Source organism: Coenobita brevimanus, chromosome 50 (assembly GCF_032717465.1).
Source record: "Coenobita brevimanus isolate Jiangsu-jjx chromosome 50, ASM3271746v2, whole genome shotgun sequence".
Lineage (NCBI taxonomy): Eukaryota > Metazoa > Arthropoda > Malacostraca > Decapoda > Coenobitidae > Coenobita > Coenobita brevimanus.
This window is the reverse complement of record NC_137003.1, coordinates 29,650,013-29,663,850: the sequence shown is the minus strand read 5'-3', so window position 1 is coordinate 29,663,850 and position 13,838 is coordinate 29,650,013. Positions and strand designations below refer to the sequence as shown.

The window sequence follows — 13,838 nt, the reverse complement described above, 5'->3', positions numbered from 1 at the left end:
TAATCTCTTCACTTAGAGGACTTCGAGTTTTAGTCTATTTTGTCTACCAATTGACGATAATATTGGACGCAGATGGCTTTCTCGTGGTCAAGGTGTTTTTAAAGACTATTTATAGCCTCTACCGCCTGACAGGTTGCTCCATAAAATAATAAATTTATCTGAAGTGGTTGATAAGCAGGAGTATAGAGTGATGAATATGACCGGATAAAGAAAATTATATTCAAAATTGCATACGGAATACATAAAAAAAAAAGAAGCACAGATAATACGCATATAACTTTAGTTTAATTCGGCAGTTGTAAACATTCTTGTGGGAAAGCTGGAAAAATGATAAAACACTGCATACTGGAGGAAAAAAATATAATGAAACTATACCCATTTTACCATAATTTGGCCTAAAATTACATCACAATCTTGTACCTTGGGTTGCAGGAATGGATTAAAGCTAGAATATGATGCTAGTCACAACGTTAGTTACATCAAGAGATTAAAGCTAGAATGTGATTCTAGTCAAAACGAGCAGTTAATGAGATGTAGCATCATTACACTTGTTTTCGGTCAGTAAGCTATGTGAAATAGGTTGCAGAAGGACGAAATTTTGTGCCAAGTTTTTGTAAAAGAACTAGTTATTAAGGCCCATTATTTTTTTTACAGGCTATTGTCTTACTTCTAAGATGAAACACATCCTATCAATTTCTCCTTTCTCTGAAATCTTCATTCTAAATTATTTCAGTGTACACTACCACCTTTGGCTCTCTTTTCACTGGCCCAACTGGTGAACAAGCCGACATCTGTTTTATCCTTAATGACCTAGAACAGCTTGCACAGCACTCTACCAGTGTCTTTGACCGCCTTGGAGAGATTTCCAACATACTTTCACCTTTTCCTTAAAACTAATCCTTCTTCTTAAGCTGTTAATATGTTCCCTCCACTGGGCACCTATGATCACAACCTAACTACTTTAACCTGTCCTATTGCTCTAGTAAGGCCTGTGGACCCTCCCAAGAAACGCCGGTTCTGGCTCTTTGGAGCTGCTGATTGAGAGGTCCTAAGACAGATCTTCTTTGATTTTCCGTGGAATAATTATTGTTTCCATGGCCGTGAGCCATCTGGGTGTGCCTCCTGCATTACAGAGGTTTTTCTCTCTGGCATGGAAGCTTGTGACTAATGCAAAAAACGGCTTAATTACAGTTGTTCTAATGCTGTGCACAACAAGGAGAGGGCCTTCAAAAGGTATCGGAACCAACACACCTCTGATTATCACATCTTTTACGTTTCTGTCTGGAATCATGCTGAGTCTATCCCTTGCTGTGCTCAAAATAACTTCATACTAAGTGCTGTGAACTATGCAACTCAAATTCTTCTACTGACAACTTGCCAAAAGCGTTTCTAACAACTTTACTTCATCATCATATTTTCCTCCTCTTTTACGCTGTGATGACTCTAGTTATATCTTCTACTGATAAAGAAGAACTCTTCCCTCAGACTTTCTTCTTCGGCTCCACTTTGGTCAATTCCAGTGCTGTTCGTACATCACTTCCTCCTCTGACTTCTTCATGGCTTACATTAAAACTTCTCCAGTTGGTGTGTTTTCTGCCACCTCTGGCCTCAATACTAGCAAGACAAATGGACCTGATGAGGTCCCTTCTGTTGTCCTCAAGAACTGTTCTTCTGTGCTTACAACCCCGAATAAGTAATTTCTTTTGCCTTTGTCTTCAAACTTGCAAGTTTCCTTCAAGCTGGAAGTTTGCTCTCATTCAGTCTGTCCCAAAGAATGGTGACCATTCCCAGCCCTCTAACTATCGCCCGATTGCTTACCATCCTGTATTTCTAATGTTTTAAATCTGTTCTAAATACAAAAATTTTTTAAGCACATTTCCTATCATAACCTTTTTTCTGATAGTCAGTAAGGGTTCTGCCAGGGATGCTCCGCTGGCGATCTTCTCGCTTTCCTTTTATTATCCTGGTCATCCTCCTTTTGGAACTTTGGTGGAAGCTTTGCCATCGATTGACATCGCAAAGGCTTTCATTTGAGTTTGGCATAAATCTGTAATTTCCAAACTGCCTTCCCATTGTTTTTATCCCTCTATATGTGCCTTCATCTTTAGCTTCCTCTCTGGTCGTTTTATAGCTGCGGTTGTAGAAGGCCACCATTCTTCTCCTAGGACTATCAATTGTGGTGTTCCTCAAGGCTCTGTCCTATCACTAACTCTCTTCCATGTACTCATCAATTACCTTCAGAGCATTACACCTAGCCCTGTTCACTTACACTCTGATGACTCCATCCTTCACCTTTCCGTCCCCTTCACGTAACATCCTTCTTAGCAGTTACTTCAACAAACAAGGGATGAGGCTATGGCACACTTAATGTCTGACCTGGCTCATATCTCTGATTGGGGTAAAAGTATTCTTCCTGTTTTAATGCATCAAAAACTCAATTCTTACATCTTTCAACTCCTCAGAATCTACCACAGAAATACAGTATTCTATAGTTTTAACAATACCCAACTTAATTCTGCATCATCTTGTGAACATGCTTGGGGTTTCATTCTCTCAGGGTTTATCTTGGAAAGATCATATTGTCTCTCTTGTAAAATCTGCTTCCAAGAGATCACGAGTGGTTAGCTGGCTCTGTGCCTTCTTTATCTGAGCGCAAATGCTGACTTTAGGGACGAGTTTTATTTGACCCCGTATACAGTACAACTCTCATGTGTGAAGAGGTTCCCCACATATAGCTTTTCTCATTAAGGTGGAGTCATTGGCTTTTTATCTCATTAACTCTCCTCTTTTTACGGGTTCCCTTCAAAATCTACCTCTTCGCTGCACTGTAGCATCTTTATTTCTTTTCTATTGTTACCTCAATAGTCACCGCTCCTCTGAACTGTCTGCATGCCTCCTTCACTATGGCGGGCGTGTAGCACTTGTCTAGTAGCAAACTCTTATCTGATTTCTGTCCAACTCTCTATTGCAAGAGGTAACAGTTACTCCCAGTCCTTCATATAAGCAACAGGTCAACATTGGAAACGTCTTCCTCTCTCTATGTATGTCATACTGCCAATGACCTCCAGTCTTTTAAAAACTGTGTTCAGGCATTTCGATATCAACGGATCTCGAATTTGGTTTCATTATTTTTTTTTTTAGGGAACAGTTTGCGAGCTTCTAACTTTTCCGTTGCATAAATTAAAAAAAAAAAAAAAAAATTAAGCGCTTCATGCACTGAAATTAAAACTTTTTTATTTAGAGTATTAGTAACAACAGTACTAACACTTAGTCATGTACTCAAACTCATCTTATAAAAAAAAAAAAAAAAAACTTTTTAGCGTTTGCTGAAAAAGAAATACTAATTTTATTCCTACCATGGCAGAGTTAACAGGATGTACCGTATGTGTTGCAAAATTTTCTTTGTCCAGGTATATCTATGTCACACCTGCTGACTATCTGTGGGGTGTCAAACAAGAGGATGGGTCTTGGAACGGCATGATTGGCATGCTGATGAGGCAGGTAAGGAGGAGAACACACACACACTCACACACACACACACACACACACACACACACACACACACACACACACACACACACACACACACACACACACACGCAAACATAAACACACAAAAACAAAGCATAAACACGAACATATTCACAAACAGAAACAAACATATATACACATGCACACACACACACACACACACACACGCAAACATAAACACACAAAAACAAAGCATAAACACGAACATATTCACAAACAGAAACAAACATATACACACACACACACACACACACACACACACACACACACACACACACACACACACACACACACATACTCTCACACACACACACACACACACACACACACACACACACACACACACACACACCACACACACGCGCACACACACACACACACACACACAAAACAAACACGAAACTCAAAGAAAACCTAAGGCAAAAGCAAACATACTGTACAAACACAAAAACTCAAAAACAAAAACAAACATACAAACTACACACTCAAAACACAAACACAAAGATTCGAATCAGAAAAACAAATACGCACACACGAATGCGCACACAAACACGCCCAAACAAAAACTCACACAGAGACGTATAAACCCTCTCACAAAGCATGCACACCCAAACAACACTAGCACACAAAATGCAAATATATACAAAAGTACACAAAATCATGCAGCAAACAAAACAAAAAACAAGAACAAACAAGCACGAAAACACAGGCTCAAAAAACACACAAACTCGCACAAGACAAGAACACCCAAAACACAAAACAAACACTTAAAGAAACACAAAACAAATCAAGCAAAAACATACAAATGAAACATTGAAGACTCCCAAACACCCTCAAAACACAATGAAATCACAAAGATGCACACATAAACACGCACACAAAAACACGCACACATACACGCACACAAAAACACGCACACAAATAAGCACACAAACACGGATACAAAAACACTCAAAACACACAGACAAAAACAGTCAAACCACACAAACACAAACATACAACACGCTCAAAACACAGGCTCAAAGCAAACACTCAAAGCACAAACACTCAAAACAATCACAGTCAGAAGACACTCAAAACAAACAGAAATATACTCATGACAAACACACGGAAAACATAAACACGCTCAAAACACATGCTCCAAACACAGCCACACCCAAACACAAGCACACTCAAAAACAAACACACTCAAAACATAAATGCACTCAAAACATAAACACCCAAAACACCAACACACTCAAACCATACACAGTTAAAACACAAACATACTCAAAACACAGACACACTCAAAACCCAAGCACACTCAAAACACAAACACACTCAAAACACAAACACACTCAAAACACAACTGGACTCAAAACACAATAACTCAAAACACCAACATACTCAAACCACAAGCACTCAAAACACAAACACACTCAAAACAAACACACTCAAGCAAAAGCACACTCAAAACACAAACACACTCAAACCACAAGCACACTCAAAGCAAGCACACTCAAAACACACGAACGCTCAGAACACAAGGACGCTCAAAACATAACAACCCAAAACACCAACACACTCAAATACATACACTCAAAACACAAACGCTCAATAAACATACTCTCAAAACAAACACAAAAACACTCACAACACAAACACTGCAAACATGAACACAAACACACTCAAATGATAAACACTCAAAACACAGACACTCAAAATATAACCACTCAAAACAGGAACACACTCAAAATAGAAACACTCAAAACACATACACACTCAAAATAAACTCAAAACATAAACTCACTCAAAATAAAATACTGCACAAACACTGGCACTCAAAACACAAATGCACTCAAAACACAAGCACACTCAAAACACAAACACATTCAAAATGCAAACTCAGAACATGAACACTCAAAACACAAACATACTTAAAACATTAACACTCAAAACACACGCACACACAAACACTCAAAACACGAGCACATTCAAAACACAAAGACACTCATAACACAAAAACAATCAAAACAAACTCACAAACACACAAACACAATCAAAACACAAACTCACAAACTCGCAAACACACTAACACACAAACACAAACACTCAAACACATACACAAGCACACACACACACACACACACACACACACACACACACACACACACACACACACACACACACAATCATCCCGTTGTAACCGATATTATTATTATTATTATTATTATTATTATTATTATTATTATTATTTTGCTACACCAAATTATTTTACCTCTGAAGCTACATTCTGTAGCGACGGTGCAAGAAACAAGTCTCCATTAACCCTTTTACAATCTAATGTCTGTCTCTAAGCAGCCAGAACAGAACTGATGTCTTGGCAGTGGATGACTTAATATTGATGAATTAATATAGGTTTCGCATTGACATGAAACGCATTTAATAAACCTATCAACTTCTTAACTCCTTCTCAGCGATGTCATTTTAGTCACGCTACCAGGAAAAAAAAAAAAAAACGGCGTAGAACATTATTTTATCGAAATTGGTCGGATATACGAGTACATGGTCTTCATTTCGATATAGCCATCTTTAGCCCATTTACTGTAAGCGTTCACTCTCAAGGTATCAGCACCTGGTACTAGAAATAATAATAATGGCACTTAGTAGAGTGCCCATACCTCCGCCAACGCCCTATCTCGCAATGTTAAAGAAAGTGAAAAAAAACAAAAAAAAACAAAAATCCTGGATCCGCATCTTTATCCAGATCCGCACCAAAATTTAATGGAGCGTACTCTAGGCGAAAACCCAATTTTCTACCAAGTTTCGTGGAAATTCGTCAAGTAGTTTTTGTGCAATCTTGCTCACAAACCAACCAACCAACAAACAAACGGACAGGAGTGAAAACATGACCTCCTTGGTGGAGGTAATAATAATAATAATAATAATAATAATTATTATTATTGTGTAGATCAGATATTCATTCTCAGATCTTTAGTGGAAAAGTTTCTAGAGAAGGGAAAGAAGTTGTATGCGGCTTTCATGGATTTGGAGAAAGCATATGACAGGGTGGATAGACTAGGATTGTGGAAAGTGTTAAGAATATATGGAGTAAATGGGAAATTGTTGAATGATGTGAAGAGTATGTACGATGGTGCAAAGGCTGCAGTGCGTGTGGATGGTGAACTAAGTGAATTTTTCTCTTTGAAAGTTGGGTTGAAACAGGGATGTGTCATGTCTCCATGGTTGTTCAATCTGTACATGGATGGGGTAATAAAAGAGGTACAAGGTAGGGTAGTGGATGTTGGAGTGGCCCTGGTGAGAGAGGATAGTGTTTGGAAACTCCCTGTACTGTTGTTTGCAGATGATACCGTGTTGTTGAGTGAAGACGAAGGGGAGCTGCAAGGCTTGGTGGATGAGTTTGAGAGAGTGTGTAAGAAACGGAATCTAAAGGTGAATGTAGGGAAGAGTAAAGTGATGGTCTTTGAGAGAGGTGAAGTCAGTGAATGTACAGCGAGGTTGGATGGTGAGGAATTGGAAAATGTGAGTACGTTTAAGTACTTGGGTAGTGTGATGAGTAAGGATGGAGGTTTGGAGGGTGAAGTGCTTGAAAGGGTACAGCAGGGAAGAAAGGTTGCTTGTTCTTTGAAAGCAGTGATAAGAAACAGGGAAGTGAGCATGGAAGTGAAAAAGTTACTACATGACAGTATTGTGATACCAACTCTAACGTACGGAAGTGAAGCTTGGACGTTGTTGGAAGGACACAAGTCAAGAGTGAGAGCCGTGGAAATGAGTTATTTAAGAGGAGCCTGTGGAGTCACATGGAGAGACAGGCTGACGAATGAGGATATAAAGGAGCGTTGTGGTGTTGATGTGGATGTGATAGGAAGCGTTATGAGGAACACACTGAGGTGGTTTGGCCATGTGGAGAGGATGGAGGGTCAAAGACTGACGAAGAGAGTGTATGTGAGTGAGGTGGAGGAGGAAAGAGGGAGGGGGAGGCCGAGGATGAGATGGAGAGATGGGGTGGAGAGGTATATGAGAGAGGGGGGTGTGAGTTGGGAGGAGGGGAGTGAAATGGCGGGGGACAGGGCGACTTGGAGGCGATTTGTTTGTGGCCACCCCAAACGGGATTGAGGCGTCTGGCAATAGATAGATAGATAATAATAATAATAATAATTCATCCATCCATCCATCCATCATCCAATCCTATAAGAGCCTGTGGCCAGGGGAGTTAGTCCTGACATTTATGATGATGACGATGATGATGATGATGATGATGATTGATGATTGATGATGATAATAATAATAATAATAATAATAATAATAATAATAATAATGATGATGATGATGATGATGATAATAATAATAATTAGTAAACATAATAATATAACAAGAATAATAAAAAATAGCAATGGTATAAATAAAAATACAAATGAACTATAATGATGTCATCGGGATAAAGGGGTCGACGTCTACGAAAATCCTTTATCTCCTCTGTAGTCTTCTCACTACCTTCTCTATAATTTCTCTACTGTATATTCTTCTAATCACCTAATCTGTAGATAATGCCTATCACCCATCACTCATTGCTTACATTCACTACATCGCATGAATCTTATACTCCCCTCATTACACTCATTCAGTGTCCCACATTTATCCCCTCAAGTGCACTGCAGCCTCTTTCTTCTTTGTGTGATTCATTCATTTCCTGTTATTTTTCCTTAGCACTCTCACTACAGTAAATCTATTGTGTTAATAGTAATTCACAGCAATTTGATTCAGTTTTGAAAAGAGCTGAATAACTTGACGCCTCAACAACTCTCGTCATATGACTTTAAAAAAGAAAGTTATACCTTGCATAATAGAACAAAATATCTACTTGCAAGATTAAATAATGCAAAGGTAAAAAAAAAAAAAAAAAGGTAATTATAAATGGTGGAGGAAGCCCATTTTATTCGGCCTTGAAAAGCAAATTCATCTGGTCTGAAAAGTTTCGAATGAGGTGAATAGAATTTTCACCGAACTGAAAAAATTTTATTAAATGTAATTTGTTTAACCCTTAATGTTTGCACCCCAACATAGTACAATCTTTAGGTATATTGGAATACGCAATGCTTTATACTACAGTTTCGTTGATGTACATTCTCCCTATCTTCAGCCAGTGCTTATCGACCCCTTTCTCACTCATTAGGAAAAATCTTTGATTATTATTATAGATCGTTTCAGTGTCTTTATCCACAGCAACCTGCATGATAACGCAGTTGGGTTCACATGTTGGTGTTCACCCCCTTAAGTCTGCTTACTATGTTATTTAAGCACATCCACATGCACAATTTTACCATACTATATGCCGCAGGATTCTCACACGGACATAGATAATACTGTGGTTAGAAGCTGGAATATACCGGGCGGAAGGGAACATAGGAGTGGCTTCGGGACGTGGGGTTTTGCGTAGTCTGAATGCTAGGGGAGGGGGGGGAATCCCGTGCTTACTCATTTTACCCACTTGCTATTATGAATCAGTCACAAGCAGGACTTATCTTTTATTCTGACAGGAGGTGGACATGGCTCTGGGTCCTTTCGGTGTGACGGCCCAACAAGCTGAGGTGGTGGACTTCACATTCCCTGCCTTCATCAGTTATGCCAGGATGGTCAGCGGTCGAGGAAGTCCAGAGGTGGACCCCTGGGGCTTCCTGATGCCTTTAGCCACTATGGTTTGGGTGGCCATCCTTGCCATGTTGGCTGTGCTAATGATGGTACAGTCTTGTTTTACTCCAAAATTGAGGAGTCGGAGTAAAGCAGGCATTTTTATTCGTGTGCTTTTACAGCAAGGTGAGCTACTGCAGATGCATGAATGATTAATAAAATGCACTGATCATTGTATAAAAAAGACTATATTAATATTTTGTTGTGTGTAGGTTGAATTTACCATGTCCTATGGCCTTGCCTTTTGCTCTCCTGATCTCATAACTGAATGACTTTATCTTTGACCAACCCTCAGTCCTTTTACAAAGTTTGATCTAAATGATATCGAAACTGTATTAGCTATAGAGTTGGTCATTTAACCTTGTCCTGTGACCTTGATCCTTGACTGATTGTTCTCAGAAACAATATCCATCATTCTTGTTTACTTTGAATCCTTCCACAAAGACTGATCTAAGTCAGATTAAGAATTATGTAATTAGGCGATGTGACCTTGCCCGTAGCCCTATTGGTAATACAACAGGTCAGCCCCTTGTCTTATCCCCAGCCTTTCCACCAGTTTGAAGACTAAAAAGATCAATATTGTTTTAGTTATTTGTTCATGCCTAGACGCAAACGGGTCAAACCTTGACCTCATACTGTAATACTGATCTTTGATTAATTGTTGTCAATATCGACTTCCTTCGTTTTGGACTTGCCCTCAACCCTTCCACAATGAATGATCAAAGTCATGTCAAGACGTGAGCTTGCCATGTGACCCTGAGCTTTGACCTATTGTTCCCTCAAACTAAAATCAGTCCCTTAATTGACCCCTCAACATTCTCACAAAGTTTGGTAAATTCGGATAAAAGCTAAAGTATTTAGTTCACTCACAGACACAGGCATGAAGTGGCAGACAGACAAACGGACACACACTCACACGCCTACTAAAAATCTGTACCCGCCTCACTGCCAGCTCATGAACTGTAATAATGCGTAAAGGACAAAACTGATGATGCAGATAATTGCCGTGTGAACCCCTCTTTGTTTAGGGCGAATTGGAAAGTCTTAGAGTTGCATTTATTGATGTCCGGCAAGGTACACATTATTTTTTTCATGTATTTTAGTTTTTCATGTCCTCGATCCAGATGTGGACGAATCTATGGAGTGGTGGATGTGTGAGCATGTGTTGGTGGGTGCGTGGATGCTGGCCACGCTGGTGCTGACGCGGAGCTATGCCGGCGACCTTATGTCCCTCCTGGCCATCAGATACATACCCATGCCCATACAGTCACTCAGAGATGTGGTGAACAACCCCGTCACTCTGCTGTTACAGAGAGCTTCTGTTCACGCTCACGCTTTTTTGGTATATATATTTTTTTCATATTCTAATACACTTTCACGACTTCGTATTTTCGAGCTATTGCTTTTTGGAGCCTGACTTAGTATTTTACCCCTCCTGGACTGTAAATGTTTATTTTTTAATTGAATACTTCTAAATACACAAAATCTGAAGAAAAATACATAGAAAGCAGAAGACTTGATTGTTTTAAATGTGGGTCATATTTACCCAAAGAAAAAAGTAATGGTACCCAGCTAATTGAGAGTAATTGTACCTTGCTGGACATTTATTTTCTTGCTTCATTGTCATTTTGCATGTTCTTCCAATCTTGTTAATGTGTGAGGGGCAGAATGCAACTTTATTACTCATATGACTTCTCATATGGTCACTCAGCAGCAAGATGAACAAAAATATGTAGGCTGTAAAGATGATAACGAAGTATACCTCGCATTGTCACAGTAGACTGCTATGACTGAGAGTGAGTGTTAACAAGTGTGATTTGAAGTATGGACAAGTCAGTAAATGCCATTTTTACAAATTAATAAAAAAAAAATAGTATCTACCTTTTAAGCAACGTTGGGTCTGGTTAGTACTTGGATGGGTGACCGCCTGGGAACACCAGATGCTGTTGGCATCCCTACGTGTCATGTGGGGTCGGTGGAGGATTAGTGCCTCTCCCTGTAAAACAATTAACTCTAAGCCCTTGGCCACCCTGTGTGGGATACATGGCGTCTGGCAATGAATGAATGAACATTTATGGTACGATTTACAGACACGGACGTAAAAGATTCGTATATTCATGTCCGGATCTGGATCATATTGAATTTTTTAATCTAAGCCTCTAGGATAAAAGTGATTTGCATCTTAATATGATCAGTATTATAAAAACGATTTTCTTTGTATTTCTGCTACATTTACGTTAAGGAATACATAATAACCATTTTACGGTATCATCTATTTTGCAGGGTGCTGAGCATGGCATCATGCGTGAAGTGGGTGACCTACAGAAGACAGGTCGCCTTGAGACAATTCACGCAGCGGAGTTTGTACCCAAGTTAAACACGGTCGTAAGGCAGGGTCACCACACCCTCATTACTGAAGCCATCATGATTAAGATGATGATGGCCCATGATTTTACAGGCACAGGTTGTGTAATGAAGTTCATTATTATTCACTGTTGTTGGACCATGATTATTTTGTTATAATGGTCCACCTTATTTTGTTTTGGTGGTTCTCTTTATTTTGTGTTGTTGTGACCCCCCATTTGTGCACTGCATTTTATCACATTTGCATTACTAAAGCAGCTTTCCCTAAAATAATGATGCTTCATGATTACTAAGGTACTAGTAGAAAATTCTCCTTATGTTTCCTGTAAGTACTGTGTTGTGTGTGACTGCTTCTTCTTCCAAAGGACAGTCCTCTCAAAAGTCTCCATTCACTTGCATAACTCAGTATTTCGACATTCCAGTTATCCATCCTTGAATCTACCAGTCTGTCTATTTCATATTTAAAGCGATGAAATTTGGTTTGTAAGATGCATACTCGTACATGCCCTGCAATAGTTGAGTGGGCAGGTACCAATCTCATGAATTTAGTAATCACAGGGTCTGACTTCGAATCTCTAAAAGAATAAGTATATTGAACATGAGTCATATCCATTAGTGCAGTGCCGGTGCTGGCCGTTTGATAACCATCCTATGTCAGTATATATATATATATATATATATATATATATATATATATATATATATATATATATATATATATATATATATATATATATATATATATCATATTCTACGTTTGATAGCATCAGACGATTTTACTTACCTTATGGGACATTTCTTGTTAGATTATGGGTTGATGGAGATCCCTTGTAGTTCCTTCAACATCACATTATTATTTCCTAAGCTAAATATCCTCTAATGGTAGCGATAACATTGTTATGAAGGGGATTTGCCAGTTAAGTAGTTTCGTACCTTCGAGACGTTTCTGGTACCGTAAGTTCCGGTACGAGTCATCAGAGTTGCCAGTTTGTCTGCTGTTTGTGAGCGTAGTTATTTCGTAAGTTAAACATTCATTTGTTTTTATTTTCTTTTTCTTTATAATGTTTTATTTAAGTGATTGCTTGTTAAATTATGAAATTTAAGTTCGTATGGTAAATGATTTAGAATGTTATGTAATGTGAAACAACTCTGGCATGTTTTCATTCTCTGAGTTAGCAACTGTTGTTCTCGTAGAATGTAGCCGTTCCTAGAACAAGGCAAGCTTATATAAGACGGGGTAGAGATTATTACGAGTTTAGTCGGGTTTCAGGTTAGTTTGTGTGAAGTGCAGTCGGCTTTGGTGTAGTGCAGTGTCACTGCAGTGTCAGTGAAGATTGTATACATTCGGTACTTGTAAGAACAATGGCAAAGAGTGACGAGTTATTGAAGTTTGTTTATCATTGGTACTTGAGAAAACAGTGAAGTGTAATAACTGTGAAGTGTTATTAAGCATTACGTACAAATACTGTCAGTGAAGATTATTTTCGGTATTTGTGTAATAAGTGTTAGCAAGCATTAAGTGTACTAACAGTAAAGTGTTGTCATGCAGTAAGTGTGATAGCAATAGTAAAGTGTATAGCTTCAGTGCTTTTGAGAATAATAAAGTGAAGTTTGAAAGCATTAAGTGGAATTATTTGGACAATAATGACAGTGAACTTTAAGGAATCAGCGTTTATTTTCGCCTCAGCTGATCTTGTGTACCGCACACCTAAATGCTGACCATAGGAAGAACAACTCACTGGGCAACGTCCTTCCAATACTGTGCTACTGCTGTTGGAGCCTGTGGCAGTGCGGGGACTGGGACGTAACACTGGTGTCAAGAGTGGGTGTCCAGACAAGAGGCCAAGCTAGGCAGGAAGAGGCATCGCTCGATGGAATTATGAAACTATTACAAGCACATATACAGACAGAACGAAGGACAGAAAAAACTCCAAGCACAATTACAAGCACAGAGTGAAGGACAGGAAAAACTCCAAGCACAATTACAGGCCCAAAGTGAAGAACAGAAAAAAGCTCAGAAACGAAATCAAAGAGCAACTAAGCACAGAATGAAGGACAGAAAAAGCTCGAAGAACAATTACAGGCACAGAAGAAAGAAGTCAAAGAACAATTGCAGGCACAGAACGAAGAACAGAAAGGACGATATGAACAGCTTCAGGAGGCACTACAGGAGCAACAGAGGGAATTGCAGCTGAGAATGCAAGGACAGCTAGATGCTTTCAAGGGGGAAATGAAGGAAGAACACGAACAATTGA

At 39.0% G+C, this 13,838-nt stretch overlaps 1 protein-coding gene across 1 annotated transcript in view; it reads left to right on the top strand.

Moving 5' to 3' along the window:
- LOC145399721 (glutamate receptor ionotropic, delta-2-like) overlaps positions 1-13,838 on the top strand; it is a 47,432-nt gene that overhangs the window by 12,437 nt on the left and 21,157 nt on the right. Inside the window, exons 4-7 of the mRNA XM_080272268.1 lie at positions 3,411-3,501; positions 9,069-9,345; positions 10,323-10,561; positions 11,503-11,683. Of these exons, the coding sequence (XP_080128394.1) occupies positions 3,411-3,501; positions 9,069-9,345; positions 10,323-10,561; positions 11,503-11,683 (788 nt within the window). The remainder of the gene's footprint in view (positions 1-3,410; positions 3,502-9,068; positions 9,346-10,322; positions 10,562-11,502; positions 11,684-13,838) is intronic.